Below are 27,158 nucleotides of genomic sequence, written 5' to 3'. Positions count from 1 at the left end.
TAACTAGAGGTGGATAACGAGCTAGCTCGGCTCGACTGGTCCGAGTTTGAACTGGCTCGTTAAGCTAACGAGCCAGCTCGGCTCGGCTCTTTAAATTAACGAGTCACATAGTCAGCTCGGCTCGGCTTGTTTACGAGCTCGAGCTGGCTTGTTTAGCTCACGAGCCAGAGCAGAAAAAAAATAATATGTATATAATAATTAATTTTTAGTTAATTTCAAACTAATTTAACAATAGAAAATAGTAATTATACTCGTAGTTTCACAAACCACGTCAATGTAACACCAAATTAGCACAATTCATCACTCATCAATTCACAATTCACATACATGTTCATTAGTTTAATCCATAATTATATTTGCATAGACCAATTTAACACATAGACATAGTTCATTAATCATTAGGTCATAGACACCTCACATATATATAACATGTTCATCAATTATTCCATAAATGATATGCATATAATTTCGTTTTGCTAGAATGTGGTAGTTCGTTTAGCTCGTGAGCTGGCTCATTAACGAACCGAGCTAAAATATCAGCTCTGCTCGTGAAAAAATTTAAACGAGCTGACCATGAACCGAGCGAGCCAACCAGACACAAGCATTTCGTCCGACCCTACCTCTAACTGACTCTAGCCGCCACACCTCCAAAAAAAAGACCTGTGCCCTAGAGACCGGATCCGCCCTTCCAAGGCGTCGGTAGAGCGCAGTGCCCTCACTGCACCTGCCACTGATGCGCCACCTCAGCTTCCTAATACGCAGGGAGGAGTGTTAGACACCAGTGATCCCGTTCTCTCACTCGACCAGGATGACTAGTGCCGCCCCTCACCTTGGCCCTAAGGTATGAAGTTCTACTCTCCTTATCCTCTCTTTGCGTTACTAGATCAGGTAGAATACATCTATTTCTATGTAATTGGACGGTCACAGAGGAACTCAGTGAGATCCTATCCTAGGGTTCCAAGAACTAACAGAAACAAACTGTGACGCTAATGGACTATTGTTGAGCATGTCCCCAGCTGACAATTGCTATCATCATCTTTTAATCTACCTGAATCAATCCATGTTCACTTTACGCCAGTTAGCCTGAAGCTGGAACTGCATTTCACAAATACAAGTCAATATTAGTGTTGTTCCAGATCAGAGACATTAAAGTACATTACTTGTATGGGATGAAGTTCCTCTGAGCATTTATCGTTTGTGTCTTCAACGAGGGTTGCTTCAGCAATTTATTATTTTATTTACTGGTATGAGGAATCAGTTGGTTTTCAAAAGGGTTACCTTTCCTTGATGTGACCTCCTTCTCGACTTCTGAAAAGATCTCCCTCAGCCTGTTGGCGGAGTTCATCATGACATTCTTTGCAGCCTTCTTCTGATGCTTAGTGCCCTTCAACCAGGCAATCCCTAACAAAACCTTGATCCTGCAGCTGTTTGGTCTCAAGGGCGTGCTGGTCATGTGGTACTTCAATTGGATCTGCAATTTCAGCAAGCAGCAACTATTACCTGACAATTTGAGTAAAACATCCGAGTGCTTTCATCGAGCTCTGCTTTCATGATCTTACACTGGAGTAATCTTCATGCTGGACACCTTGGAGGGTCATCACCTCCTCGACAATCCAGTCATTTTGGTTCGGTAAGTTATACTTTTGCTGAGTGGTCGTTGCTTCCCCTCCATATCTTGACAAGCTTTTGTCAAACCGAAAGTTTATATGACGTTGGTATACATTACGGTTTAGCAGCTCCCATTCTGTAGCTAAGTAGTCGACGCAACCGGCTCTCTCCATCACTTTGTGTTCCAGTGGACCTCCAGAGAACATCTCCATTAACGCACTGACCTGCAAATACAGAATTTGAGATGCCAACAGAAACATCTGAGAGTGCATTTATGACATTCTAGATGTGTGTTCATTGGCAAGGCACAAGACTCACGTCGACAGAAAGAACGGCCGAGTAGACTTCTGACATTTTTACATCTTCGTTGGCCAATAGAGAACCTTCTTCATAAGGGTTCTCTTTCAGTTCAGGTTCTTTATCAATCACCTCACCTTTTTGTTCCAGACCTGATGACCGCAATTTCCAAATTGCCATAATAATTCTGTCAAAAAGTTGTTTGATACATTAACATAACTATTTGACAAGGCAAGCTTATATTGTAACAATAATGGAAGAATGGGACCAAACAATATATATCAAGCTACTGCTAAGAGATCTTAACAATATAAAATAAATTAATATGAATACACTATTTTTGTTCTAGAAAATTTTGGTAGGATGACTTGATTTGGTTTGTTTAATTGTGTATGAACGTTCATATAGTTTAGAGAGAAGTATTAGTGTCTGGAGCTTATTTTAAAATAGGCTTCCTTACAAATTCTCCAAAGTTGCCAATACGACGTCTGCGTCTTGGCATGCTTGTCTCTGCACTAATGACTGGGATGATACCTATCCTGATAATATTCTCCAAAGTTGTGCTTCTGAAATGTCGGATCATTGCTCACTGATTTTGGGTCTCATGGATAGAGTAAGGGATAAAAGGATGTTTCACTTTGAGAGCTGATTTGGTAACCAGAGAATTGGAGGGGATGCATGAGAGGAATCCCCGTGATATTCAAATTTGAATAGCAATGCATACCTCCAATTCCTTGGTCATCAAATCAGCCCTCGGTTTTTTAGATATAGTACAACTCTCCTGGAACCAACAGGTCTCATGCTGCTGTCCGCTCGAGCGATTCTCCATCAAATTAAAAAGACCGGCTAGGCCTTGCAATCTTAGAGTTAGAAACAAGTCGGCCATATCAGATCCCAATTGGCCCTTGCCCGTGACATTCGACATCATTTAGAAGTTGAAGTTGCCCAAGATCACTGACAACTCTCCCATGATTAAAATTGGTTGAGATATGAACTAAAACATCACTGTTTGGTTCTTGCCTCCCTTGAAAGGACAACCGCTCGCCTCCGATCTATAGTTAGATTCTTGAAAGATGGAGATGCGAGCACTTCTTCCATAAACAAGCATGCTTCCGGAAGGAAAAAATTTGTATACCCAAACTGCTGGACAGGGACCATATTGCTACATCTATAGAGGATAAGCATCACTTATTATTTGGAAAAGCTTTTTGTCCCCCGTGTCGCACGCCCAGGGGCGGCACGGGCGGATCCTGTCCGTGCCGCCCAACCCTCCAACACCGGACTTCTCCATCCTCACAGCCGCTGAGCCTGTGGCCGAGATGCCCGCGCAGAGGGCAAGGATGGCGGCGGCGGGGCCATCTCCCCTCTCTCCGCTGGTGTTTTTCTCCGTGTGTCGTGTGTGCTTCTGGTCCCTTTCGCCGATGCCCGTGGGGGCATGCTCCAATCACCGGTACCCATGGGGGCCTGCTCCGGGGGTCCTTGGTCGGATCGGCCGGGACTAGCGCAGATCTCACCTCCAAGACCGATGGGAGCGTCGTGCGACTATGGGTTGGGGCGGCGTCTTCGATGGTGTGGCGTGGTGGCTTCCAGCAGCGCTACCCGGTGGACGACTGTCCATTCGGGACCGGATCCGTGGCTTCCCTGGTCTGCCTTGGTCGTGGTGGCTGGTGCAAGTGTCGGTTTCCATGCACGGTCGGACGGGTGCGCGGCGGCTGCGTGGTCCCCGCGACATGGCAAGTGTTGCCGGCAAGTACCGCATTAGTGAGCGGCGGGCTGGCGGTGCGGGTGCTGCTGTGCTGGCACCGGTGAAGATGTGCGGGCTAGATCTAGGGCGGCGGTGGCCAAGGGGCGCATCGGGTTGGTGCCCGCCTTGCCTGTGTGGATCCCACGGCCTCCTCTCGCCCGCTTTTCCTGGTGCTAGCATCTACAACTTGGCGGAACCGGCCGAGGAGGACGAGGGCGGTGTCATTGTCGGGCCCAGGCGCAACAGAGTGTTCAGTGGGTCGTTAATGGCACGGCCGACCAGCGGCGTTGCGGCTGCTCCTTTCAGACCTGGCCGGCGGGAGTGCAGCGCCATGTGCTACCGACGGCGAGTTGCGTGGCACTCGCGTCTAGTGTCTGCTTGCTTCGGAGATCGCGGTTGCCAGGGTCGGCGGCAGTGGCTCCGACGCTTGGTAGTGTGTTGCACGTGGCTTGGTGTTGCTCGGTTTTCGTGTGCCCAGCCAGAGGGGATGGCAACTGACGCATCTTTGCGGCTGTTGTGGTAGCCGACGCGTCGTCGCCCCTCTAGAAGGGTTTGTGTGAGGTGTCAAGACAACGGCGACGATGGAGGTTGCTTGCTTTGACCAGGGTCTTGGCCTGACATTGTGTTGGGGGCTTCTTGGGCGAAAGCCTCGGCGACGGTGATGCCTGTGGGCGTCGCTTCCCCTATTGAGGGCGTCACATTCTCCAGCACTGTCTTCCATGGGCAAAAGCCTGGTCCATCTCGGACATGCGACGATGGCGTCCTCGACGTCACTCCCTTCTTGAAGGCGTCGCTTTTGATGTTCGTCTCGACCACGATGTCGCCTTTCGGTTGTTGCTTTCGCTTCTTGGTGTTCGGTAGGCAGGTGGAGGTACGGGCTTGCAATGTGAAGTCAAAGTTGCTAAGTTAGAGGATGTGGCTCGGCAACGATGACGTGTGCCGTACCCCACTTCTTCGTCGTGGACTGGACTGCTTCGGAGGTTGGGCGTATGCGGGGGGCGGAGCGGAGGATCTTGTTTGGAAGTCTCGTTGGTGAAGAATCGAAGCTGCCTCACGTGGGGTGTCTCAACGCTTGGCAACGACGACATACCGCGGTCTTCCTCCTGTGCTGGTGTTGTGGGTGTAGACGTCGTCAGGTTTCCTTTGGTCATGTGTTGCCTGTCTTGGGGAGTCGAGCTGCCCATCCTTTGTGTTGTGCTCGGCAACGATGACTCTGAATGGGCTTTATGTATGGGGCTATCGTCGTTTAGGTCACTTGGGCACCTTGTAAAGGTTTTGGGCCCGGTTTTCCTTAAAACTGGGTCAATTCATTTCTTCTTAGTTGAGAGACAGAGCTCCTGACATTACGTTCAAAAAAAGCATCACTTATTATTTGAGTATTTTGCTGGTATGATAGGTTCAACCATACCTAGGTCCACATCTCTGAATCTACTGCCTTTCATAGGGAGGGGACTGATCTGTCTTGTCTCGATGCACCTGTCAAGTGGGGGCGCATGTACAGGCACCGTCGTGACGTGCGCAGCCACAGAACGCGCTGCGCGCATGCAGGAGGAGGCCACCCTGTGTGACTAAGTTTGGAAAGAGTGGTTAGTTTCTATTTTTATTCCTTAAGTCTAGGAGAGATTGGTTAAGGCCCTAGGCCACATATATTCATGTAACCACATATTGAGAAGGGCAAGCAAGATCATTATCTCTAATCTCCCGTCTCTCTCGCAACAAGCCGACAACAGAGGGACAAAACCTCGTTGGCGAAGACAGACCGTGGCTACGAACTCCAAAGCCAAGGGCCAGCTACCCAAGGTCCCGACGTCCTTGACAACCTGGTATCGGCTACTCGGCGTACCTCGTCTTCATCCGCTCCGCCGCCGCAACATCTCCCCACTGCTACGCCACCACCCAGCCCACCCAGCTCGCCACCATTGGCCGCTACGTCAATCACTTCAACCAATGGCGGACCCAGTGCCAAGGCACCACAGGCCGATGCCTGGGCTGCCACGCCACCGTCAGTGCAGGTAAGTCCAAAAAAATGCCAGCCCATTTCTCTGGAACAAACCCAGCCCAGGCCGCTCAGCTAGACCGGACATCGCACCTAGGCCCCAGACCCCAGGTGCTGCTGCAAGTCTCCAATCCTAAGCATCAAAAAAAGTTCTCCAACCGGCCAACCCTAGCCGCGACAGGCCGACGGCGCCACTGCCCCACCTGCCCTGCTCAGCGGCTTAGGCACCCAGCCTGCTGCGGTGCTGCCCATCGGCCACCCGCCACCGCTGACCGCCCCATGCCGGCACGCCCCTACCTCCATGGCTCCATCTCTCCTGTCATCTACTCATCTGTCCAGGGCTCCAGGCGTCAAGTGCTCAGGTAGTCAGGTCCCCAGGAGGCCAGGATCCCAGCAGCATACACAGACAACACAGTTGTGATTTCAACAGTGACCAGTCCACCTCCATCACCTTGTGGTTTGAATTTCTAACTGTAACTTGTAATTTGTGATTTCATCTTTATTAATTGTTGTCTACAGATTGATTATATTTAATTGTGTACTTCTATCAAATTTGTAGAAGAAAATGAGGAGGTTCTTGGTTGATAGAAGTTTATTGTCTGCACCACAAGGTCAAAGTGCAATAGCAACACAACCAAACCCACCACAAGCTCAATCTAGAGGTGGCAACGAGATCAATTTGGATGAGATTGTAAGCGATCCTGCACTTAGAAAACCTATACATGAGTATGCTCCAGAGATTCGTGACCAAATTAAAAGGGCATACATATTGAAGGGACCAACACAACCTATTGTTAATTTCCCTAAGAAGAAATTTGGTGATTCTAGTAGGGCTTTTCAACAAGCATGGTATAAGAAATTTGATTGGTTAGAATATAGTGTGTCCAAGGATGCAGCATTTTGTTTCTATTGTTTTCTCTTCAAGGAACCGGGAAGGGCAGAATTTCATGGATTTGATGTATTCAATAAACTAGGATTTAACAATTGGAAGATGGCATATAAATCATTGCCTGAGCATGTTGGTGGTATAAATAGTGGTCACAACAAATGTGTTGAACAATGCGATGATTTTAAAAATCAAAGGCAAAGTATATCAAGTAAGCTCTCAAGTGCAACTAGAGAAGCTGAAGAATTATATCAGACGCGTTTGACTTCATCTCTAGAGTGCTTGAGGTTTCTTATAGGACAAGGGATGGCTTTTCGTGGGCATGATGAATCCTCGTCCTCTCTAAATAAGGGTAATTTTCTAGAGATGATAGATTGGTACAAAGAACATAATGAATTAGTGAGACATTCTTTCAACCGTGGTGGTTTGAATTGTCAAATGATTTCTCCAAAAATTCAAAAAGATCTTGCAAGATGTTGTGCGGAAGAGGTCACTGATGTGATCATGGGAGAACTTGGTGATAAGCATTTCTCCATACTAATTGATGAGTCTCGTGATATATCCGTAAAAGAGCAAATGGCATTAATGTTGAGGTTAGTACTTACTTCTTAATGTATTTCCTTTTTCATTATTTTGTATGCATCTAAAATTGTTCCATATTGTTATTGTAGGTATGTCAATAATCAAGGAAAGGTTGTGGAACGATTTCTTGCACTACAACATGTCATTGATACCACATCCGAGTCACTAAAGGTATCTTTGCTTGCTCTTCTTGACAAATACAACTTATCAATTTCGAAGATAAGAGGACAAGGATATGATGGTGCATCAAATATGAGAGGTGAATTTAATGGCTTGCAAAGGAAAATCTTAGAGGAAAATCCATATGCTACATATGTCCATTGCTTTGCCCATCAATTGCAATTAGTGGTTGTCTCAGTTGTAGTTGTTGCTCTTCTATTCGAGATTTCTTTGATTATGTCTCTTTAATTGTGACCACTACAAGTACATCTTGTAAGAGAAGAGAAGCTTTGGTAGAACATCATCATGAAAGACTTCTGTTGCTACTTGATAGTGGTGAGGTAAGTACAGGAAGGGGACAACTACAGGAAACCAACCTTACTAGGCCTGGTGATACTAGGTGGGGTTCACATCAAAAAACTTTGCTACGTATAGAGCTAATGTGGGACTCTGTCATAGAAGTGCTTGGGATTGTTGAAAGGGATGGACGCATATCGTCTGCAGCTGGAGGGTTGATTGAAAAAATGGAGAATTTTAAGTTTGTCTTCATTTTAAAGCTTATGGGTAACTTGTTTTCTATCACAAATGATCTTTCACAAGTCTTGCAAAGGAAGGATATAAATATTATCCATGCCATTGATTTAGTTGATGATGTGAAATATCAATTGATTGCCTTGAGGGATCATGGTTGGGAAGACTTTCTTGATGAGGTCAAAAAGTTTTGTGAAGCAAAATGTGTTCTAGTGCCAAATATGGATGATGAGATACCATGTAGAAGCCGCTCAAGGCGTGAAAGGCTTATCATCACAAATCTTCATCACTACCGTGTTGAGCTTTTTTATGTCACAATTGATCAAATCATTGCTGATATGAATCATCGGTTTAATGAAGCAACTACAGAGATCTTAACATGCTTTTCATGTCTTGATCCAAAGAATAATTTCTCCAAGTTTGACACCGATAAGCTCTTCCGGCTTGCTGAAATTTATGATGCAGATTTCTCTAATAGTGATCGTTCTTTAATAAGGGGCCAACTTGAGACTTATATACTACAAGTTAGAAGGCATGCTGCTTTTGCATCTTGTAAAGATGTAGCAAGTTTGGCTATAAAGATGGTTGAAACGGGGAAGCACTTGGTTTTTCCATTGGTATACAAATTAATTGAGTTGGTTTTGATATTGCCTGTGTCAACAGCATCTGTTGAAAGATCTTTCTCAGCCATGAAAATTATTAAGTCCAAATTACGCAATAAGATTGGAGATGAGTGGTTCAATCATTTGATGGTGTGCTATACGGAGCGTGAGATATTCAAGGGTCTTGATGATGTTACAATCATGCGAAGATTCCAAAACATCAAGACAAGAAAAATGAATTTACCTTGTGGTAGAAATTAGTGGTATGTTTAAGACTTTTGGTTTTACATCTCATTAGATAAAAACAAATGTATCATTGTAACTCCATAAAAATATTTAATGTGTATAAATTTCTATGTTGCAGGATCTTCTTGTGTGGACATTTACTCTAGTAAGTTTTTCTTATTTTGTTCCTTTGTTTTTTTTTCTAAATATAGACATTTACAATATTCTATGTTTGCTTGAAAAGAAATGGCTTAAAACAATTGAACTTGTACATGTCTTTTGATATGAAATTATCTATGGACTATGGTTATTAGCACTTGATAATCTCGCCTCGCCTCGGCTGTCTGTAATTCCTGGGTCCGCCACTGACTTCAACCATGTCTGAACCGAACACCGTCGAGCTTACCAAGATGATCGAGACCCTAACCATGACTGTGGCGTCTTGTCTATGGCCGAGCTCCAGAAGGAGAAGCTCACCTCCTCATCGAGCGGCCACGGTGGCCACGATGGGCAGCACCACCATGACCGACCACCAAAGTTCCAAAAGATGGATTTTCCCCGCTATGACGGGAAAACCGACGCGCTAATCTTCATCAATCGCTATGAGTCGTATTTCCATCAGCAGCGGATCATGGAGGAGAAGGTCTGGATGGCCTCCTACAACTTGGAGGAGGGCGCGCAGATGTGGTACATCTAGATCTAGACGGACGAGGGCACCACGTCCTGGCGTCAATTCAAGGATTTGTTGAACCTACGTTATGGGCCACCGCTGCACTCGGCCCCGCGCGGTCGCCGAGTATCAAGATCGGTTCCAGGCGCTCCACCCTCGTGCTGGTCCGCTTGAAGAGGCGCAGAGGGTCCAGATATACACTGGTGGTCTCCGGTTGCTGCTCAGCATCAACGTCCGGATACAGAACCCCCCAGTCCCTGGTCGCAGCCATGGGCTTGGCCTACCAGTTCGAACTGCAAGAGCAGTATACCGCCTCGGCCCCCAGAGCGTCGCCCAACCCTCGGCTACTGAGTCCAGCCGCCCACCTGGCTCTACCCGCGCCGCCGAGTGCCAAAGCAGCCACCTCCGCGACAATCACCGTTGAGGGCCTCCCCATCAAACGCCTCACCCAGGCGGAACAAGAAGAGTGCCGCCATCTCGGGCTCTATTGCAATTGCGATGAAAAATTCACCAGGGACCACAATCGTGTGTGCAAGCGGTTGTTCCTCCTCGATGGTTTTGAGGAGGAAGACGGCGCGGCCACGGAGACCGTCGAGGACGTGGGCCTGAGGACGCCAGGCCCTAGCCAGGGTCGCATCAACGACACGATGCAACTGGGGGTCGAGCTCGGATTCGCATCCCTCGTCGCCTTGCTGGACTCGGGTAGCACCTACAACTTCATCTTAGAGGCCGCTACCCTTCGGACCAGACTGCCTCTACAGCACCAACCTGCCTCACGGTTATGGTCGCCAACGGCGAACGCGTCATGTGCGTTAGCGTCATCCGTGACATTCCGCTTACAATCGGTGGCACCTTGTTCCCCGCTGATCTCTATGTCATGCCTTTGGCGATACGATGTCGTCCTCGGCACCCGGTGGCTCGCCATGCTCGGCCCAATCGTGTGGGATTTCAGCAACCGCGCGGTCTCCTTCACATATCAGAACCACGCTTTCTGCTGGCAGTGGCTGGCAAGCCCTCGTGCGCTGGTCATGAGCACGACCACTGCTAGCAGCTCATTCCTCGAGGAGCTCTTGGTGGATTTCGACGACGTCTTCGATGAGCTGCACAACCTGCCGCCATCGCGCAGTCGTGACCACAGCATCACCTTGGTGCCGAGGGCGCCACCGGTGGCCGTTCGACCATACCAATACCCTGTTTGCACAAGGACGAATTGGAGCGTCAATGTGCGTCCATGCTGGACTAGGGGATTATTCAGCGCAGCATCTCTACGTTCTCATCCCTGGGCCTCGTCACGAAGGTGGACCGATCTTGGCGGTTCTAAGTCGACTACCGTGCGCTGAACGCCATAACCATCAAGGACACCTTCCCCATTCCAGTCGCTGACAAGATCCTAGATGAACTCCATGGCACCCAATTCTTCACCAAGCTCGACCTCCGATCCGTCTACCATCAGCGCCTCCTGGGCAAACCATCTGCGTCACCTCTGTGTTGTCCTCGCGGTCCTTCGCCAGCATCGCCTCTTCGTCAAGCGCTCCAAGTGCTCCTTCGGCGTGGATGTTGTCGCCTACCTTGGGCACACCATATCCGCGAGGGGTGGCCATGGATCCGGCCAAGGTCCACACCATCCACTACTGTCCTCAACCACGCTCGGCACGGGCAGTGCGCGGCTTCCTCCGCCTGGCGGGGTACTACAGGAAGTTCGTCCACAACTACGGCACCATCGCTGCTCCTCTCACAACCCTAAACCCTAGAACGACGACGCAACAACGGCTTTCAGTGCCCTCAAAGGGGCGGTGACATCGACCCCAGTGCTGGCACTGCCGGACTTCGCCAAGCCTTTCGTTATCGAGTGCAACGCGTCGACCTATGGCTTCGACGCGGCGTTGGTCCAGGTTGGCCACCCATCATGTTCTTTAGCAGGTCGGTGGCGCCGCGCCATCGCTCGCTCGCCGCATATGAGCGGGAGCTCATCGACCTTATCTAGGCCTTATGATATTGGCGGCCGTACCAGTGGGGGCGTCGCTTCACCGTCAAGACGGACCACTACAGCCTCAAGTACCTGCTCGACCAACGACTTGCCACGATCCTGCAACACCATTGGGTCGGCAAGTTGTTGGGCTTTGACTTCACCGTCAAATACAAGTCCGGGTCCACGAACATCGTGGCTGACGCCTGCTCCTGCCGTTGTTTGGTGTAGGAATTTGTGCTGTTGTGTCCTACAAGTCGGAGCATCTACACCCAGCGAGGCTGCTTATGTCGCGGCGGTCAGGGCCGACATCGGTCTCGACTTCATGGAAGCGCTACCAAGGGTGAACGGGAAGACGGTCATTCTCTCCGTCGGCAAGTATTGCCACTTCACCCCCCCCCCCCTCGCGCATTTGTACATGGCGAAGTCTGTGGCGCAGGATTTCTTCGTTGATATTGTTCGCCTCCATGGCGTTCCGCAGTCCATCGTCTCCGACCGCGACCCGGTGTTCACTTCAACGTTTTGGTGTGAGCTCATGCGGCTTATGCGCACCAAGTTGCACATGATGTCGGGTTTCCATCCACAGTCGGACAGCAAGACGGAGGCTGCCAACCGCGTCATCGTGATGTACCTGCGCTGCTTCACCGGAGATCGTCCCCGACAGTGGCTGCACTGGTTGTCGTAGGCCGAGTACACCTACAACACAGCGTACCAGACCTCACTCCGGGACACGCCGTTCTGCGTGGTATATGGCCATGACCCTCCTTCCATCCACTCTTATGAGCCAGGGGAGACGCGGGTGGCCGCCGTCGCCCAGGACATGGAAGCTCGCGAGGCCTTCCTAGCTGATGTACGCTACCGCCTAGAGGAGGCACAGGCATCCCAGAAGCTCCACTACGACCGGCAGCAATAAACTCTTATGAGGGCTATATATATCCTTGTAAACCACAGGGAGGAGGCAAGCAATAAACTCTAATACACTCCTATTCTCTCAAGCCTGCGGTTGAGGTGGTTATCCTCACCGGAGAAGACGGACGACGGTTGCGAGCTACGTAGCCATGGTCCGGCCAGTCAGGGGTTTGACGCCCTTGACAGACTGCTTCAAGCCATAGAGTGACTTCTTAAGTTTGCACACTTTCCCAGCAGTCTGCTCATTTGCAAACCCAAGTGGAATTTCCACATAGACCTCTTCCTACACCATGAAGAAATACATTCTTCACATCCAGCTAATGAAGCGGCCAACCAGAATTGGCCACACATGAGATTAAAGTCCTCATGATGACCATTTTTGCCACAGGTGCAAAGGTCTCATCATAGTCAATCCCATATGTCTGACTATATCCCTTCGCCACCAGTCTTGCTTTGTACCTGTCAACCTTTCCTTCAGGACTCTACTTTACTGTAAAGACCCACTTGCACTCCACCGCCTTCTTTCCTTCTGGAAGGTGAACAAGTTCCCTTGTCTTGTTCTTTTGAAGGGAAAGCAGATGTTCTTTCATGGCATCCTTCCACTTTGGGTCCTGTTTAGCACACCTACAATCCTTCGAAATAGACAATGTTTGTAGAGATGTAACAAATGTTATATGCAGGAGAGACACTAGAGTGTGAGACATACTTAGCAATGTCATGTTCATAACCATAACGAGAAGGAGGTTTTCTAGCATTGACTCTAGGATCTCTTCTTTGTGCAAGAGGTAATTCTACATGTTTAGAAGGGGAACAACATTACCAACTGGTGTTGGAGAGGAGTCTGAAGAGAGGTATGGTACTGGAGCTTCAACTTGTTCAGGTTGTGGCTGTTCAGGTAGTGGTTGCTCCCCCTGCTTCTTAGCTAGTCTTCGATAGTACACTATAGGTCATTGCTCCCTCTACTTCTCATTCACCTCGGCCCCCAATAGAACACGGGATTGTACCAACAATCACAGCTTCATCATCCTCTGTCTCGTCTTGACTATTAATAATTGGATCATTATGATCCCCATCACCACTTCTTTCATGAGTACTCAATAACTCTGTAGTTATCACTTACCTCATTTCTGGTGGAACCATACCTCCAACAATCACCCCTCCTGAAGTCTCACTAATCAAATCACTATCTTGGCCACAATCATCCTAGCCACCAATGGTTGCAAGTCGTTGTTCGACTAATCGTGATTAGTCGGGTTGGTCGCCTGTTAATAGCCGATTAACAGGACGACTCGATTAGGGAACATGGTTGTCCAGATCGTCTGACTAGTCAACGTTAACGGCGATTAATCATCTACTTTTCCAGATTCTAGTCGTTGGTGCTTGAACTTTTGTGTTGGGCTACAGACCAATGTTTTTTGCCCATCTACAGGAACATTAAGTTCTGCCTCTCCTCTCCTCTGTCAAAACCCTAAGGCTATCTAAAGCCCTAAATCCTGCCTTCGTCCCTCTGCTGGTGGCTGCTCTAGAGGTCCATATCACTGACGTCTCTAGAGGTTTATTTCTTAAGCAATCTGTTATTTTGTATATCATGGTTGTTTGTTCTAATTTATATGATATATATAAGTATAACTACTAGTATAAAAGGTCCAGGACGACTAGGGACCGACTAGGGGTCGACTAATTGCTCTTAGGGGCAGACCTACATATAAGGGAGTGAGGGCCTAGGCCCCCGCTCATTTCTTTATTGCAAGTATTAGTGTCTAGATTTTCACCATTAAGTCCCCTGCTGAGCATAACTAAGATGCTCTCGCTCTAATATTTTAGTGTCCATCCTTATAGGTGTGCCCTCATTCTTGTTTTGTTCTGGGTTCACCCCTGATCGCTCTGGACGTCGCCTAATCGCGACTAGTCGCCTGGTCGGTCCCAGGGTTCAACCAAGCGACCAGGCGACTTGAAATCATTGCTGGCCACTATCATTCTTCCTCTCTCTCCTAGGTCACTTCCATTAACCGTAGAGAAGTCCTCTAGAAAATTATCTAGGTCAACCTTTCTTGTGTAGTATGGTTCTTCCTCACGAAATGCCACATCCATACTCACAAAGAGTCTCCTACCAATATGATCCCAATGCTTGTATCCTTTCTGAGTAGAGGCATAACCCACAAAAATGCACTTGATAGCTTGAGTATCCAACTTGCTCACCATAGGTCAATGATCTTTTACAAAGCAAACACAGCCAAAGACCTTGGGTGGAACTCTAAAGTTATGGTTTCCCAACAGGAGCTCAACAGGTGATTTTGTATCAAGTATCCTTGAGGGCATTCGGTTGATGAGGTATGTGGTTGTCATTACTGCCTCACTCTACAAGTACTTAGGTACATTCATCTAAAACATGAGAGAACTTGCTACCTCCAACAAATGGCGGTTTTTCCGCTCAGCTACACCATTCTGAGGTGGAGTTCTAGGACGAGTTGTTTGATGAATGATTCCTTAATCTGAAATATATGATCTGAACTCATTATTATGAAAGTCCTAATGACTCGAACCCTTGCATTGAACTGATTTGCAACCAAATTATGAAAGTTTTGAAAGCATTGCAACACCTCATTTTTATGCTTAAGAATATAGATCCAAGCCATACGGGTGTAACAATCAATAAAGGTGACAAACCACTTAGCACCATTCACAGAAGTAACTGAACAAGGACCCCTAAACATCTGAGTGTATTAGGATAAATGGTTCACACCTACGAAGACCAATACTAGGATAGATGGATCTAGTATGCTTGTCAAGCTTACATACATCACATACAAGCCTACTTTTGTCCACTCCCTTAAACATATCAGGATACAACCAACTTAAGGTCTTAAAAGATATATGTCCTAACCGACAATGAAGTAGCAGAATTTCCTTCATATCCCCTTCAGCAACTACTCTCAATGCTGACTAATCATGACCGATGAACCACAACCCATTACGCCTGACTTCAGTCCCAATCCTTCTCCCAGTCCCCTTCTATTGAAAGACACAAGAGTTTTCATCAAATTACTGTACACTTGAATTGATCAATGATTGAACTTATAGAAATGAGATTGAACGAAAAAGATGGGACATGTAGGACTGCTGATAGGCTAAAAGATGGTGTACACTCTATGGACCCTACACCATGGATTCATTGAGATGTGCCATCAACAATTTGAACAAACTCGAAATGTGTATGTGAAATGTAAGTTTTGAAAGAACTGAGTATGCCCGTTACATGCTTGGATGCTCTTGAATCTATGACCCACTCTTTTGTGATGCCTACATGAGTATGTAAGAGCATGTTCCTGAGTACCTTCACCTATGTGGGCATGGTTGGCAAAGTTACCAAAATTGGTGATTTGCACAACAGGATTGGGACAATTGTAACTCAAGTGCCCCTTTTTTAAACAATTGTGGCATTCCCTATCTTCAATTGCAAAGTAGACTGGCTTCAGCTTCCTGATGTCACCATCCTTCTCACTAGTGGAACCCTCAGTTGTTTCCTTGTCAGCATAGATTTTCTCAACCTTATTCTTTAGATTCTCCAATTGACTATTGATCCTAGCCATTTCAGCATCAAATGCCTTAGCTACTCCTTCACCAATGTGCTCAATTCAACCCTGAGATTTTGAACATCTGCAAGAGACGAGCTTTATTTGTTGTTGGCTGCCAAGACTTGTGATTGGCTCTTATCGTTTTCTTTATTCACCAAATGAGACTCTCTCTCCTAGCCAATACCCTAGCCTTCGGTTCCCTCATCCTAGATAGGGCAGCAGCTAGCTCTGACTCCAAAATCTACACCCTCAAATCCATCGCTGCCTCCATAGCACTCATGACCTCTTGTTCCTCCAACTTTACCTTCACCTCGTCCTCCATTTTCAACCGGCAAGCCTCAGCTGCCTTCTTCTCATGGAGCAGTTGCAGCTACCGCTCCATCTCAGCGACGACCGCCTCAAGTCGCGTGTCACCCTCGCAACGTTCTCAAGAGCCGTCCGCAACTCTGCGTCCGTGAGCGACTCCTGGACGACGGCAAGGCACGCCCAGAGCACAGACACCTCATCGGCAACAGCGAGCTCGTCGAAGCGCGCCGTAAGTGCTGCCACCTGGCCCAGCGCTCTGTTGCCTCTATGAGCAGCATGGTGTCGAGCGCCTTCAGCTACTCCGCCTTCTAGTCCCATGCATCCAAGGTCATAGTGTCCTTCGCCAGCGTCCACATTCTAAGTCAGTTCATGTCTGCTCCCAGTAGCATCCACTGTGGTCATCTTCTTCATGTCCTTCTCTACCTTTGCGGTACCATTGATTGATTGGCCGTCGTCAGTTCTTTTATAGCACACCCTCACTTCAGCTCCATGCTTATTCTTCTTCGGATTTCAAGTCTATCTCTGTCTATTGTGTCTTTCTTGGGTCCTCCTTGGTTTCATGGAAGACCAAGAAGCAGACTGTTGTTGCTCAGTGTTGAGGCTGAGTTGTGTGCTTTGGCTTGTGTGATGGCTGAGGTGACATGGCTTCAGTGGTTGTTGGATGACTTTGGGGTTTCTCTCACTACTTCTACGCCTGTGCACTGTGATGGTATTGGTGCCATTAGTATTGCTCAGCATCTGGTGAAGCATCAGCTCACTAAACACATTGGCATCGATTGTTTCTATGTTTGGTCTGAAGTTCATGATCATGTGGTTTCCCTTCATTATGTGCCTTCAAAGTTGTAGCTTGCTGATTTGCTTCCCAAGGGCCATACTTGAGCTCTACATAGTTTTCTTCTCTCCAAACTCAGTGTTGTTGATCTGTTATGAGTTTGAGGGGGGTGTTAGTGTGTATACTATATTTTCTCTCTAATAATATATTTTCTCTAGAATCTAGGATTTTCTCTCAATAAGTTACCTCATGTACTTTTGCCCTTTGCACCCTATGGAATACACAAGTTGCCATTTTCATTCCTCTCTAACAAAACTCACTATACTGAATGTGAAGAAAATAGAGAACTTTTTTCTGCCATGTTTTTATGTATGTCATGTCAAATTGTGTTGATTCTTGAAGATGTTCGGTTAGGTCTCAGAACTCAGGAAACAAAAATTTTGTATAGCATTAATGGCAATACACATTTAAAGGCACTTTATCTATTTGAGTGATACAATGATCGATAAAGCATATCTATAAAACTTTAGCTTGTAATAACCTTAAACAAATGTACAGTAGGGTTTCATATCTCTTTGGAATCTTCAGATCATCATGGAATGAAAAGAAAGGGGGTAAAGGAATGATACCTCATACCTGTGAGCATCATTGAATGAAACAAATGTCTGAAAATGGAACTTTAGTCTCCCTTGAGGATCCAGTGCTTTGGCGCCATGCCTAGCTTCAAGACCTCTATCCTTGCAAAGGATGATCATCAATGATGGACTGCCAACTGTTGCTAGTTTTGGTGGAACAACCTGGATGTTTTCGATATCTTCCCAAAGGAAGAAAAACTTGGTTTTTCGACCAAATATATTGGAATAGAATCCAGTTATTCTTGGGGAAAGAAAGAGGCGCCCCTATGAAAAATGATAACTACCTCAGTTCTTGATTAATATGACAAAAACTAGATACAAAAGGTTGGAATAAGATAAGAAATTGTGGTGAGTACTAGACTGCAACACATCATCAAAAGTGATTGTGGAACATTGTTGACGCGCAAAATTATCCTAGGAAGGAAATGGCGTAATCTTTCCAAAGTCAACCATCCCCCTTTACACGGCCAGGCTGTGTATCTAATGCTGATTAGGTTGCCCCTAGAACCCGCCTAGGCTAGCTTCCTCTATTCGGCCGACTATAGTGGTCGGCTTCCCCGTGAAACTCAGTATAGCCGACTTTTGCTAGTCTATGAACCAATTCGTTTCTAAGTCAATTTTTAAAATTGAAAACTTGTTGCACGTATTTTGGAGTTGTTTCCTATTGGGATAAGACCATTCCCTTCTATATATATGAGACGGTCATTGGCAATTAAGGTATCCAACATTCAATAGATCAAAATACATCTACTATCCTTTTATCCCTGTGTTACTCTATATCTTGATATTCGTCATGTCTCCATGCAAGATATGGCGGCGTTCTAGATGGCCTTGCCGATCCTAGAACAACCTCCACATGCTCCTCCCCGATAGGTCTTCGCAAGAGATGTTCGGGAATCTACTGCGAAGAATAGGATCAATATCGGTTTGCTTAACCGGTCTCTAGATCATTTTATCGAACCGCTACGTTCCTCGTTGCGTTCAAAGGGCGTGTGTCAACTATGGGTGTGTTAGCCCTTGTCATTGTGTGATCCGGATCTCTTCCAACGTCAACTACACGAGTGGCAGAGACGACCTTGGGCCTTGGAGAGCGCTTCAAGCAAGGCTGCCTGCTCCTCCTAGCGGCGGTAGCCTAAGCGGACTCGGTGACGGCTTGTTCGTCCAGGGCACGCTTCATTTGGAGGATAACAGTGCCGAGTCGGCCATGGTGCAGATTGGATCTTCTAGGGCATGGCGGCAGGGCTAGGAAGGAAAGTGAAAGTGGTAGGGAAAACCTAGGTCTCAAAATACCATGATAAAATATGAGTTGCTCTATAATGGATTGAAGGTAGAGGTACAAGGGGTGTACAATATATGCAAGGATCGTCTAAGATATATAAAAAGCACCAAATCAATAGAGATCCTTGCCTACCAAGTCACATATGGCAGGCATGATTGGCCTAATTACTGTTAGAGTACCCGTTTAGGGTTTGGGGTTTACCCCGTGTATTTAACTTCTCACCCTGTGTAATGGGTCAGGCCCAACTAACTCAGTCTATTAATACATCATCCAACCCCTTGTTAGGGTTAGGGGTTCCCTCATGGTATCAAAGCTAGGTTACACTTTTCTCTCTCCCCTCCCTTCCCACACAGCCATCGACTCCAAGGTTCCAGTCGCCGTCGGCTCCAAGGTTCCAGTCGCCGCCGATGCCCCACTGCCGGCCTACGTGTGCCCTTCTTGTGTCCGCCCGGATTCCCCAGTCATCGGTGCCCTTGGATCCACGCGGCCGCCGTCCAGCCGCCGCCCCGACTCCAGCCCGTCGCACTCGTCTCGGCCCTCCCCGTTGCGGTCGAACAGCTCGCGGCGGCCACCGCGCTCCCTATCCATCGCGGCCCACTTCCCCGCCGCCTCCATGTCTTCAGACGTTGCCGGCGTCGCCAGCTCGAGTCGAGGCTGACTAGCTCGTCGGAGAGCCGCGCCTCCTTTGCCCATAGCCGCCAATGTCCCCTCCCACCTCCTAGTCGCCGCCCGCCGGCCCCCCTGTGCCACGGCGGCTGCGCCCCGTCCCCGGCGGTCGCGACGGTCTTATCCCAGCAGCAGCACCGCCCGGCCTCCTACGCCCACCGCCCTAGCCACCCCCAGGGCACACTACCCCTGCTTGGCCTCCCCGCCATCCCGCAGCCATCGCGGCAGCAACCGTCGCCACATCGTCAGGGCCTCCCCTCCCCTTCGACCACCGCCCTAGCCACCCCCAGGGCACACTAACCCTGCTTGGCCTCCTCGCCATCCCGCGGCCGTCGCGGCAGCAACTGTCGCGCACGTTGTCAGGGCCTCCCCTCCCCTCCTCGACGCACCTCATCCCCTCGCCTGCCATCCTCCTCCTGGCTACTCGCGCAGTTGCACTACTACTACCAGTGTTGTCTCCACCCTCGCCGGTTCCATGGCTTCGCCCATTTCCACCGAACTTGTTGTGTGTGCCCTTCTCCACGATGGCTAGCTCATCCGGGGCACGTTCATGTCCTTTGATCCAGCCTGGAACCCTATTCTCCGGACTGCGTCGAGCTCCACCCTCAAGCGGGTCGTCATGTGCCTGGACCGCTAGTCTTCCCACGTGTTGTGATCGCATCCCTAGTGGTCGAGCCCGTGTCATCTCCCTCCCCTCCTAGTGCCTCGGTCGGGGCACCTCCTCTAGCCCTCTCCGCTTACACCGTACCTTTGCCGCCACCACCTCCCTCTCCCACCACTGATTGGGTGGTCGACTCTGACGCCTCCTTCCACACTACTACTGTTAGCTCATTATCTCACTCCTATCCTCCACATCCCTCACATCCTCCCTCTATCGTCGTGGGCAATGGGTCCACTCTCCCGGTCACCTTAGTAGGTGCATCGGTTCTTCCGGGACCATTCCACCTTAACGACATCCTTATTGCTCCCGGTCTGACTCATCCCCTTCTCTCGGTTCGTCGCTTCACTAGTGACAACCAATGTTCGATGGAGTTCGATCACTGGGGGCTCACCATACGCCACATTCCCTTGCGTGTCGTGCTCGCTCGCTATGACAGCTCCGACCCTCTCTACTCTCTTCACTTGCCCTCCACTATCCTCACCAGCGTAGCTTCCCCCCATGCTCTTGCTACTACCACTACCTCTGTTGTCTGGCATCGTCGTCTCGGAGACCCTGGACCTGACGTGATGTCTCAGCTTTCCAGCCACTCAAATATCTCCAATTCCCGGGGTTCCTCTGAGCGCCTATGTCATGCTTATCAGCTTGGTCGTCACTCTCGTCTTCCCTTTTCCACCTCCACGTCCAGGGATGCTCAGCCTTTTGACCTTGTCCATTGTGATTTCTGGACCTCTCCTGTCCTCAGCCTCTCTGGTTAAAAATACTATCTAGTCATTCTAGACGATTTCTCTCACTTTCTTTGGACTTTCCCTCTTCGCCTGAAGTCCGACACATTCACCACCCTCACCCACTTCTTCGCCTGGGTCTCGACCTAGTTCCATTGCCCGGTTCGTGCCCTCCAGTGTGATGATGGCCGCGAGTTCGACAACGCCTCTCGCTCTTTCTTCCTCACCCATGACGTCCAGTTGCGTCTCTCGTGCCCCTACACCACTTCCCAGAATGGCCGGGCCAAACGCATGATTCGCACCACCACCAATATGATATGCTGCCTCCTCTTTCAGGCGTCTCTCCCTGCCAGCTACTGGGTAGAGGCCCTGAACACCGCCACCCATCTCCTCAACCGCCTCCCCTCGAAGGCGGTGAGCCATCCCACTCCCCACTTTGCTCTGTATGGCACATCCCCCTCCTACGACCACCTTCGTGTCTTCGGATGTGCCTGCTATCCCAACACTTCTGTCACTTCCTCCCATAAGCTAGCATCCCGCTCCACTCGCTGCCTCTTCCTGGGTTACTCCTCCGACCACAAGGAGTATCGATGCCTTGACCTCGTCTCCCGCCGCATACTCATCTCTCGTCACGTTGTTTTTGACGAAGATGTCTTCCCCTTGCTGGATCCACTCCACCCTCCGATCTCGACTCTCTCATTAAGTCTGATCCGGCTCTCCATCCACCCCAGGCACCTCGCATTGCGTCGTTGCCCGTGCCACACGCGGCTTCAACGCCTTCGCTCGCACCCTTTCCAGTGCCTCACACGGCCCCATCGACCCCGCCTGCGCCACGTGTGGCTCTATCACCTCCGCTCGCCCTTCTACCCGCACCATGCACGGCCTCGATGCCTTCGCGCGTGGCCCCGTCACTTCTACTTGTGCCACGTGTGGCCCCGTCGACCATGTCAGCGCCACGCGCAGCCCCGTCGACCATGCCTGCGCCACACGCAGCCCCGTCGACCCCGCCTGCGCCACGCGCGGCCCTGTCGATGAGCGTTACTCGCTTCGTCGACCCTGCCCTCGTCTACCACCGCCGCGGGAGCGCCCCTCCCTCAACGCCCACGGACCCGGGCCCCTCGAAGAATGCGGCCCGATTCGCTGACCCCACCGTCGTTTATCACCACTGTGAGTCGGCCACGCCCGCGACCCCCGACATCCCGGTGGCCCGCTCTGAGCCGCCTGTGTTCCACCCGGTCGGCATTCACTGCAACCCCGAGCATATTCACCTGATGGTGACTCGACGCGTCGCAGGTGTCCTTTGGCCCGTCGATCGACTGATTCTGGCCGCTGATACGACCGCTACTCCACCGGACGTCTCCCTGGTCCCCTCCTCCGTTCGCATCGCCCTCGCTGACCCACACTGGTGTTGGGCTATGGAGTACGCGGCCCTGCTGGCCAACCACACCTGGGACCTAGTGACGTGTCCTCCAAGCACTAACGTCGACAAGTGGCTCTTTGGCCACAAGCTGCCTTCAGATGGCTCCCTCGATTGCTACAAGGCCCGTTGGGTCCTTCGGGTCTTCACCCAGCACCCGGAGTGGACTACGACGAGACCTTCAGCCCCGTCGTCAAGTTCGCCACCGTTCGCGATGTCCTCTCCCTCGCCCTCTCGCGGGACTAGGCGATCCATCAGCTCGACGTCAAGAATGCTTTCCTCCATAGCACTCTGACGGAGACTGTCTACTATAGCCAGCTCACCTGAATCTGGTCTGTCGGCTTAACCGCTCCCTCTATAGCCTCAAGCCCTACTCCACGCCTGTCGACATCCTAGAGCGGGCTGGCATGTCCGACTGCAAGCCCTACTCCACGCCTGTCGATATTCAGGTGAAGCTCTCTGAGGACGACGGGCCCCCGGTCAATGATGCGACGATGCAAGCTTATCAGGTATAGAAATATATATTGGATGATAAAAATAAACACATTTCAAAATAGGGAAAATTTGCAACAGGATATTGAAAATGATATGTTTTTGCTGGTGGACTCTGAAAATAGTGAGATTTACTAGACAACATTATATTTCTTATCAAATTTGCTGGTGGACACTGTGGCCAATATTTTTTTACAAAATAGATATAAAATCATGTAAGTGCTTAAAATTACTATAAAATCTTCTATACTCTACATGATGAGAACTGTACAGTAAAAATATTGTTTTGTAGTAAAATGACCATTTTGCCCCTCTTTATAAATAGATAGACAAAGTTAGCCATGATTAATTTTTTCATATATTTGTAGAACACTAAACTTCTTGGGAAAATCACAGGATGTGTATATCATTAAATCATGGCTGGTAAAAATAAGAGCTTGAAATAATAAAGTTTAATGGTGTAGACCAACAGTTGTAGGTAATTGTTGCTAATTTGTGTCGGCTTCTATAATTGGCAATAAATCATCAATTTAATACTATATGTTAGACAACCTATTTCCTTCCATATTTAGGAGGTTTCCTTCCCTATTAGGTACCCTAATTAGGTGATACACTTCCCTATCAGTCGTTGGTTGGTTACCCCTGATTATGTGCTAATGGGGACTGGGCATAAAAACCGAAAACCGAACACCGAAACCGGAAAAACTCGAACCGAAACCAAAAAACCGGAACCGAAAAAACCAGATTATTTTTCGGTTACCAATCTGCAGAAACCGAACTAATTTCGGTGTTCGGTTTTTAATTTCGGTTTAAACCGAACCGGAAGCACATGGGCCATCCCATATTTTCCCATTCCCTATCGGCCGGCCCATTAGGCATTCAGGCCATCACGCATCGCGGCATCGCCCAGACGCCAATACGCCATCGCGGCATCGCCCATCGTGGCATCGCCCAGAGCCCAGACGCGGAGACGCCACGCCGAACCCTAGCTAGCCGCTGTCGAGTCGTGCCACCGCTGGCCACTGTCGAGTCACCGCGACACTGCCTGTCCGCCTGGGCGCCTGGCGGCTAGCCGACCACCGCGGCACTGCGTGCCACCACCGGCGCCCACCGTTTAGCGTCCAGCGTCCTCGTCCACCAGGCACCACCAGGCAGTCAGCCACTCGCTAGTTCACCACCAGGCTCGCCATTCGCACACAGCAGTCCTATGTCAACACCAACGGAGCAGTCCTCTAATGAAGTATGGTTTGATTTTGTCTCTGTGTTCTCTTCTTTTTAGTGATTTTTGCTTCAAATGTTTATTTGTGTCTGTGTGGCCACTATAATATAGGTCCTTAATGCCACCAAGGAATCAGCACTGACCGCCGGCAACACTACTGAGGAAAAGGCAGGCTTTAGAAAGTTTATGTCAATTGCTTGCCCACGTTGGAATGTGCCATCTAGAAGAACCCTCACTAGAGACACTGTGTCTACATACTTTGAAGAGAAAGCAAAGCTCAAAACCTTTTTTAAGCAACAATGTGAAAGAGTTTGTCTTACAACTGATGCTTGGACTTCTCAACAACAAGATAGTTATATGGCTGTAACAGCACATTTTATAGATTCTGATTGGAAATTGCACAAGAAGGTTATTAGTTTTTTCTTAGTGAAGGGTCATAAAGGTGATGATATTGGAAAAAACATTATGAGGTGTTTGGTTGAATGGGGGATTACTAAAATCATGACAATTACAGTTGATAATGCTAGCTCTAATGATTCTGGTGTTGATTATGTTCGAAGACAAATGAATAATAAAAAAAAACTAGCATTGCTATGGGCAAGTTTCTTCACATGAGGTGTGCTGCACATATACTTAACTTGATTGTTTCTGATGGATTAAAAGAAATGGATGACTCAGTTAAACGTGTAAGGGCTGCTGTTAGGTTTATTAAGAATTCACCTTCTAGGTTGGCAAAGTTTAAGAAAATTGCAGAGGAGGAGAATGTACAAACCAGTGCTTTTTTGAAACTAGATGTTTGCACTAGGTGGAATTCAACATATCTTATCTTACACAGTGCAATCAGTTATGAGAAAGCTTTTTGCAAAATATGAGGAAGATGATCCAACCTACACTATTGAGTTATGTGGAGACAAAGGTTATGGAATTCCACTTGAAGATGATTGGGAAAATGCAAAAAAGATGGCTGAATTTCTTGGCCATTTTTATGATATCACTCTTCGTGTTTCCACTCAACTAACTATGACAACTAATTAGTACTTTCATGAGATTGGTGAAGTGAAGATGCTGCTACGACAATGGGCTGATAGTGACGATTATTTGCGCCAAACAATGGCTACGAGAATGAAGGATAAGTATAACAAGTATTGGGGAAATTGGCATGACAATGAGAATGACAATGAGAATGCAAATGAGGGGAGGGGAAAGGGCAAGTTGAAGGAGAAGGAGAACATGAACTTGCTCATCTTTGTTGCCACAGCTCTTGATCCAAGGTACAAGCTATCTAATTACACCAAGTTAGCAATTGGGGAAATGTTTGGTGAGGAAAAAGGAGAAAATGTTTGGAATGCAGTGAGGCAATGTTTCTATGATTTGTTTGAAGAATATAGAAGCATGTATTCTCCAAATGATGATTCGATGGCAGAAGTTAATGAAGATCAAACTCAAAAAAGAGGGGGAAGAATGATGAGATCGTTGATTGCTAAAAAGATGAAGGTTGGCAGTGGTTCCATATGCATTACCAAATCTGAAATTGACAAATACCTTAGTGAGGACAATGAAGATGACAACAACAAATTTGATATTCTTGCATGGTGGAAAGTGAATGAATCTAGATTTCCTATATTGGCATGTATAGCTCGTGATGTGTTGGCAATTCCGATATCAACGGTTGCATCCGAATCAGTTTTTAGTACAGGTGGGCGGATTTTAGATGATTTTAGATCCTCTCTAACTCCGTTCATGGTCCAAGCTCTTATTTGTACACAAGATTGGTTGCGACGATCAACTCTAATCAACATTGAGGAAGATGTGGAAGAGCTAACTAAACTAGAAGAAGGCAAGCTTGTCTACTTCTTTGTGAATATGTTTTAACTTGTTTACATTATTACCTGCAAATAACTTACACTTTTATTTGTTTTTATCTTGTATTTCAGAATTAATTGCAGAACATAATGATGCAAAGGCTATGGAGAAAGCTGCTAAAAGTAAATCCATAACCAAACCAAGTTCAGATGTTATTTCTCATGATTAAGGTATGTGTTGCTATTATGTGCATGGTTGTTTTACTGCTCTCATGATTAAAGTTTGTGTTCTCATGATTAAACAAGTTGTAACTTAGTTTACTACTAGTTTGTTATTATATAATCTGAATTTCACTGATAGAATTGTCTTTACCTAATTCCAGAGTTGTCACTGCCATTGCCTGAGTGCTTTCTTCAGCATAGACATTTTTAAGTTTGACTGGGCACTTAGAAACATATAATGTGAAGTATTTGGTGTAAGTTCTGACTCCTTTTTGGATAGTTTTGTTCCCCTAAAGCTTACTTTTAAATTTTAATGATTCGTCGCTTGAAAACATAGGTTGTTTTGCACAATGTGTTAATCCAGATAGGTACATTAGCACTTATAATTTTGAGTGACTGTTTTTCATAGCAAGATTTGTTTTCTTCATTAACAGGAGGTAGTTGTGGCGATGACAGCTGCGGAGTGGAGGATGGAAGAAAGAGCTTTTGGTCATTCTGGGCATCTTGCTTAGTCCGGGTCCATTGTTCAAAAGTGGAAACATATTTTAGTCCAAGAATAATAACCATTGTTGGCACTGGGAGAGTAGTAGTTGGTCTATTAGGAATATATGTGCGTGTCTTATCAGAAATGAAATTTTAGTATTTTCCAGTTATGTAAGGTCCAAACTTCAGAAAAGGTACCTGTTTTAGCATTGGGGGCATACCAATTGGTCCATTATGCAGTGCCATAGCACTCTGGTTTTTCAAATCACTCTGGATCTTCTGGTGCTCAGTTGTATGACTGTATTGTGTATTCACATTTTTATAACCAGGATGGACTAAGTTGTATTTGTATAACCAGGGAAACATTTGTATTGTGTATTTGTATGACTGTATTGTGTATTCACATTTTTATATTTCCAGGATGGACTAAGTTGTATAACAACATCGTAACAGTTTTATTCTATTCGGTTTTTTCGGTTAAACCGAAAACCGAACCGAAAAAATCGGTAACTAAAGGTTCGGTTTTTTATTTTCCGTAGGAGGTTTCGGTTACCGTTTTCCAGAAACCGAATTTATAAAAAACCGAAAAACCGAACCGAAAAAAACGGTTAACCGATTGCCCAGGCCTACTAATGGGTGATTCTTTTCTATATGGTTGTTTCCTATTTAGTGTGAGATCTCCCTGATTGACTCCTTGGTCATTGTTTCTATGAATAAGGTGGAACACAATCT

The 27,158-nt window shown here is 47.6% G+C and overlaps 1 protein-coding gene and 1 pseudogene across 1 annotated transcript in view; one reads left to right on the top strand and one right to left on the bottom strand.

The window, feature by feature from the left end:
- Positions 1 to 425: 425 nt before the first annotated feature.
- Positions 426 to 27,158, bottom strand: part of LOC103626820 (C2 and GRAM domain-containing protein) — a 37,100-nt gene continuing 10,367 nt past the window's right edge. The window contains exons 6-10 of the mRNA XM_008647169.3: positions 17,465 to 17,727; positions 1,927 to 2,092; positions 1,560 to 1,832; positions 1,279 to 1,471; positions 426 to 1,095 (exon numbers count right to left, since the gene is read on the bottom strand). Of these exons, the coding sequence (XP_008645391.1) occupies positions 1,079 to 1,095; positions 1,279 to 1,471; positions 1,560 to 1,832; positions 1,927 to 2,092; positions 17,465 to 17,727 (912 nt within the window). The 3' untranslated portion in view covers positions 426 to 1,078. The remainder of the gene's footprint in view (positions 1,096 to 1,278; positions 1,472 to 1,559; positions 1,833 to 1,926; positions 2,093 to 17,464; positions 17,728 to 27,158) is intronic.
- LOC118472048 (zinc finger MYM-type protein 1-like) lies at positions 2,092 to 25,750 on the top strand (annotated as a pseudogene).

Source organism: Zea mays, chromosome 5, assembly GCF_902167145.1.
Source record: "Zea mays cultivar B73 chromosome 5, Zm-B73-REFERENCE-NAM-5.0, whole genome shotgun sequence".
Classification (NCBI taxonomy): Eukaryota; Viridiplantae; Streptophyta; class Magnoliopsida; order Poales; family Poaceae; genus Zea; species Zea mays.
This window is presented reverse-complemented; position numbering and strand designations above follow the sequence as displayed.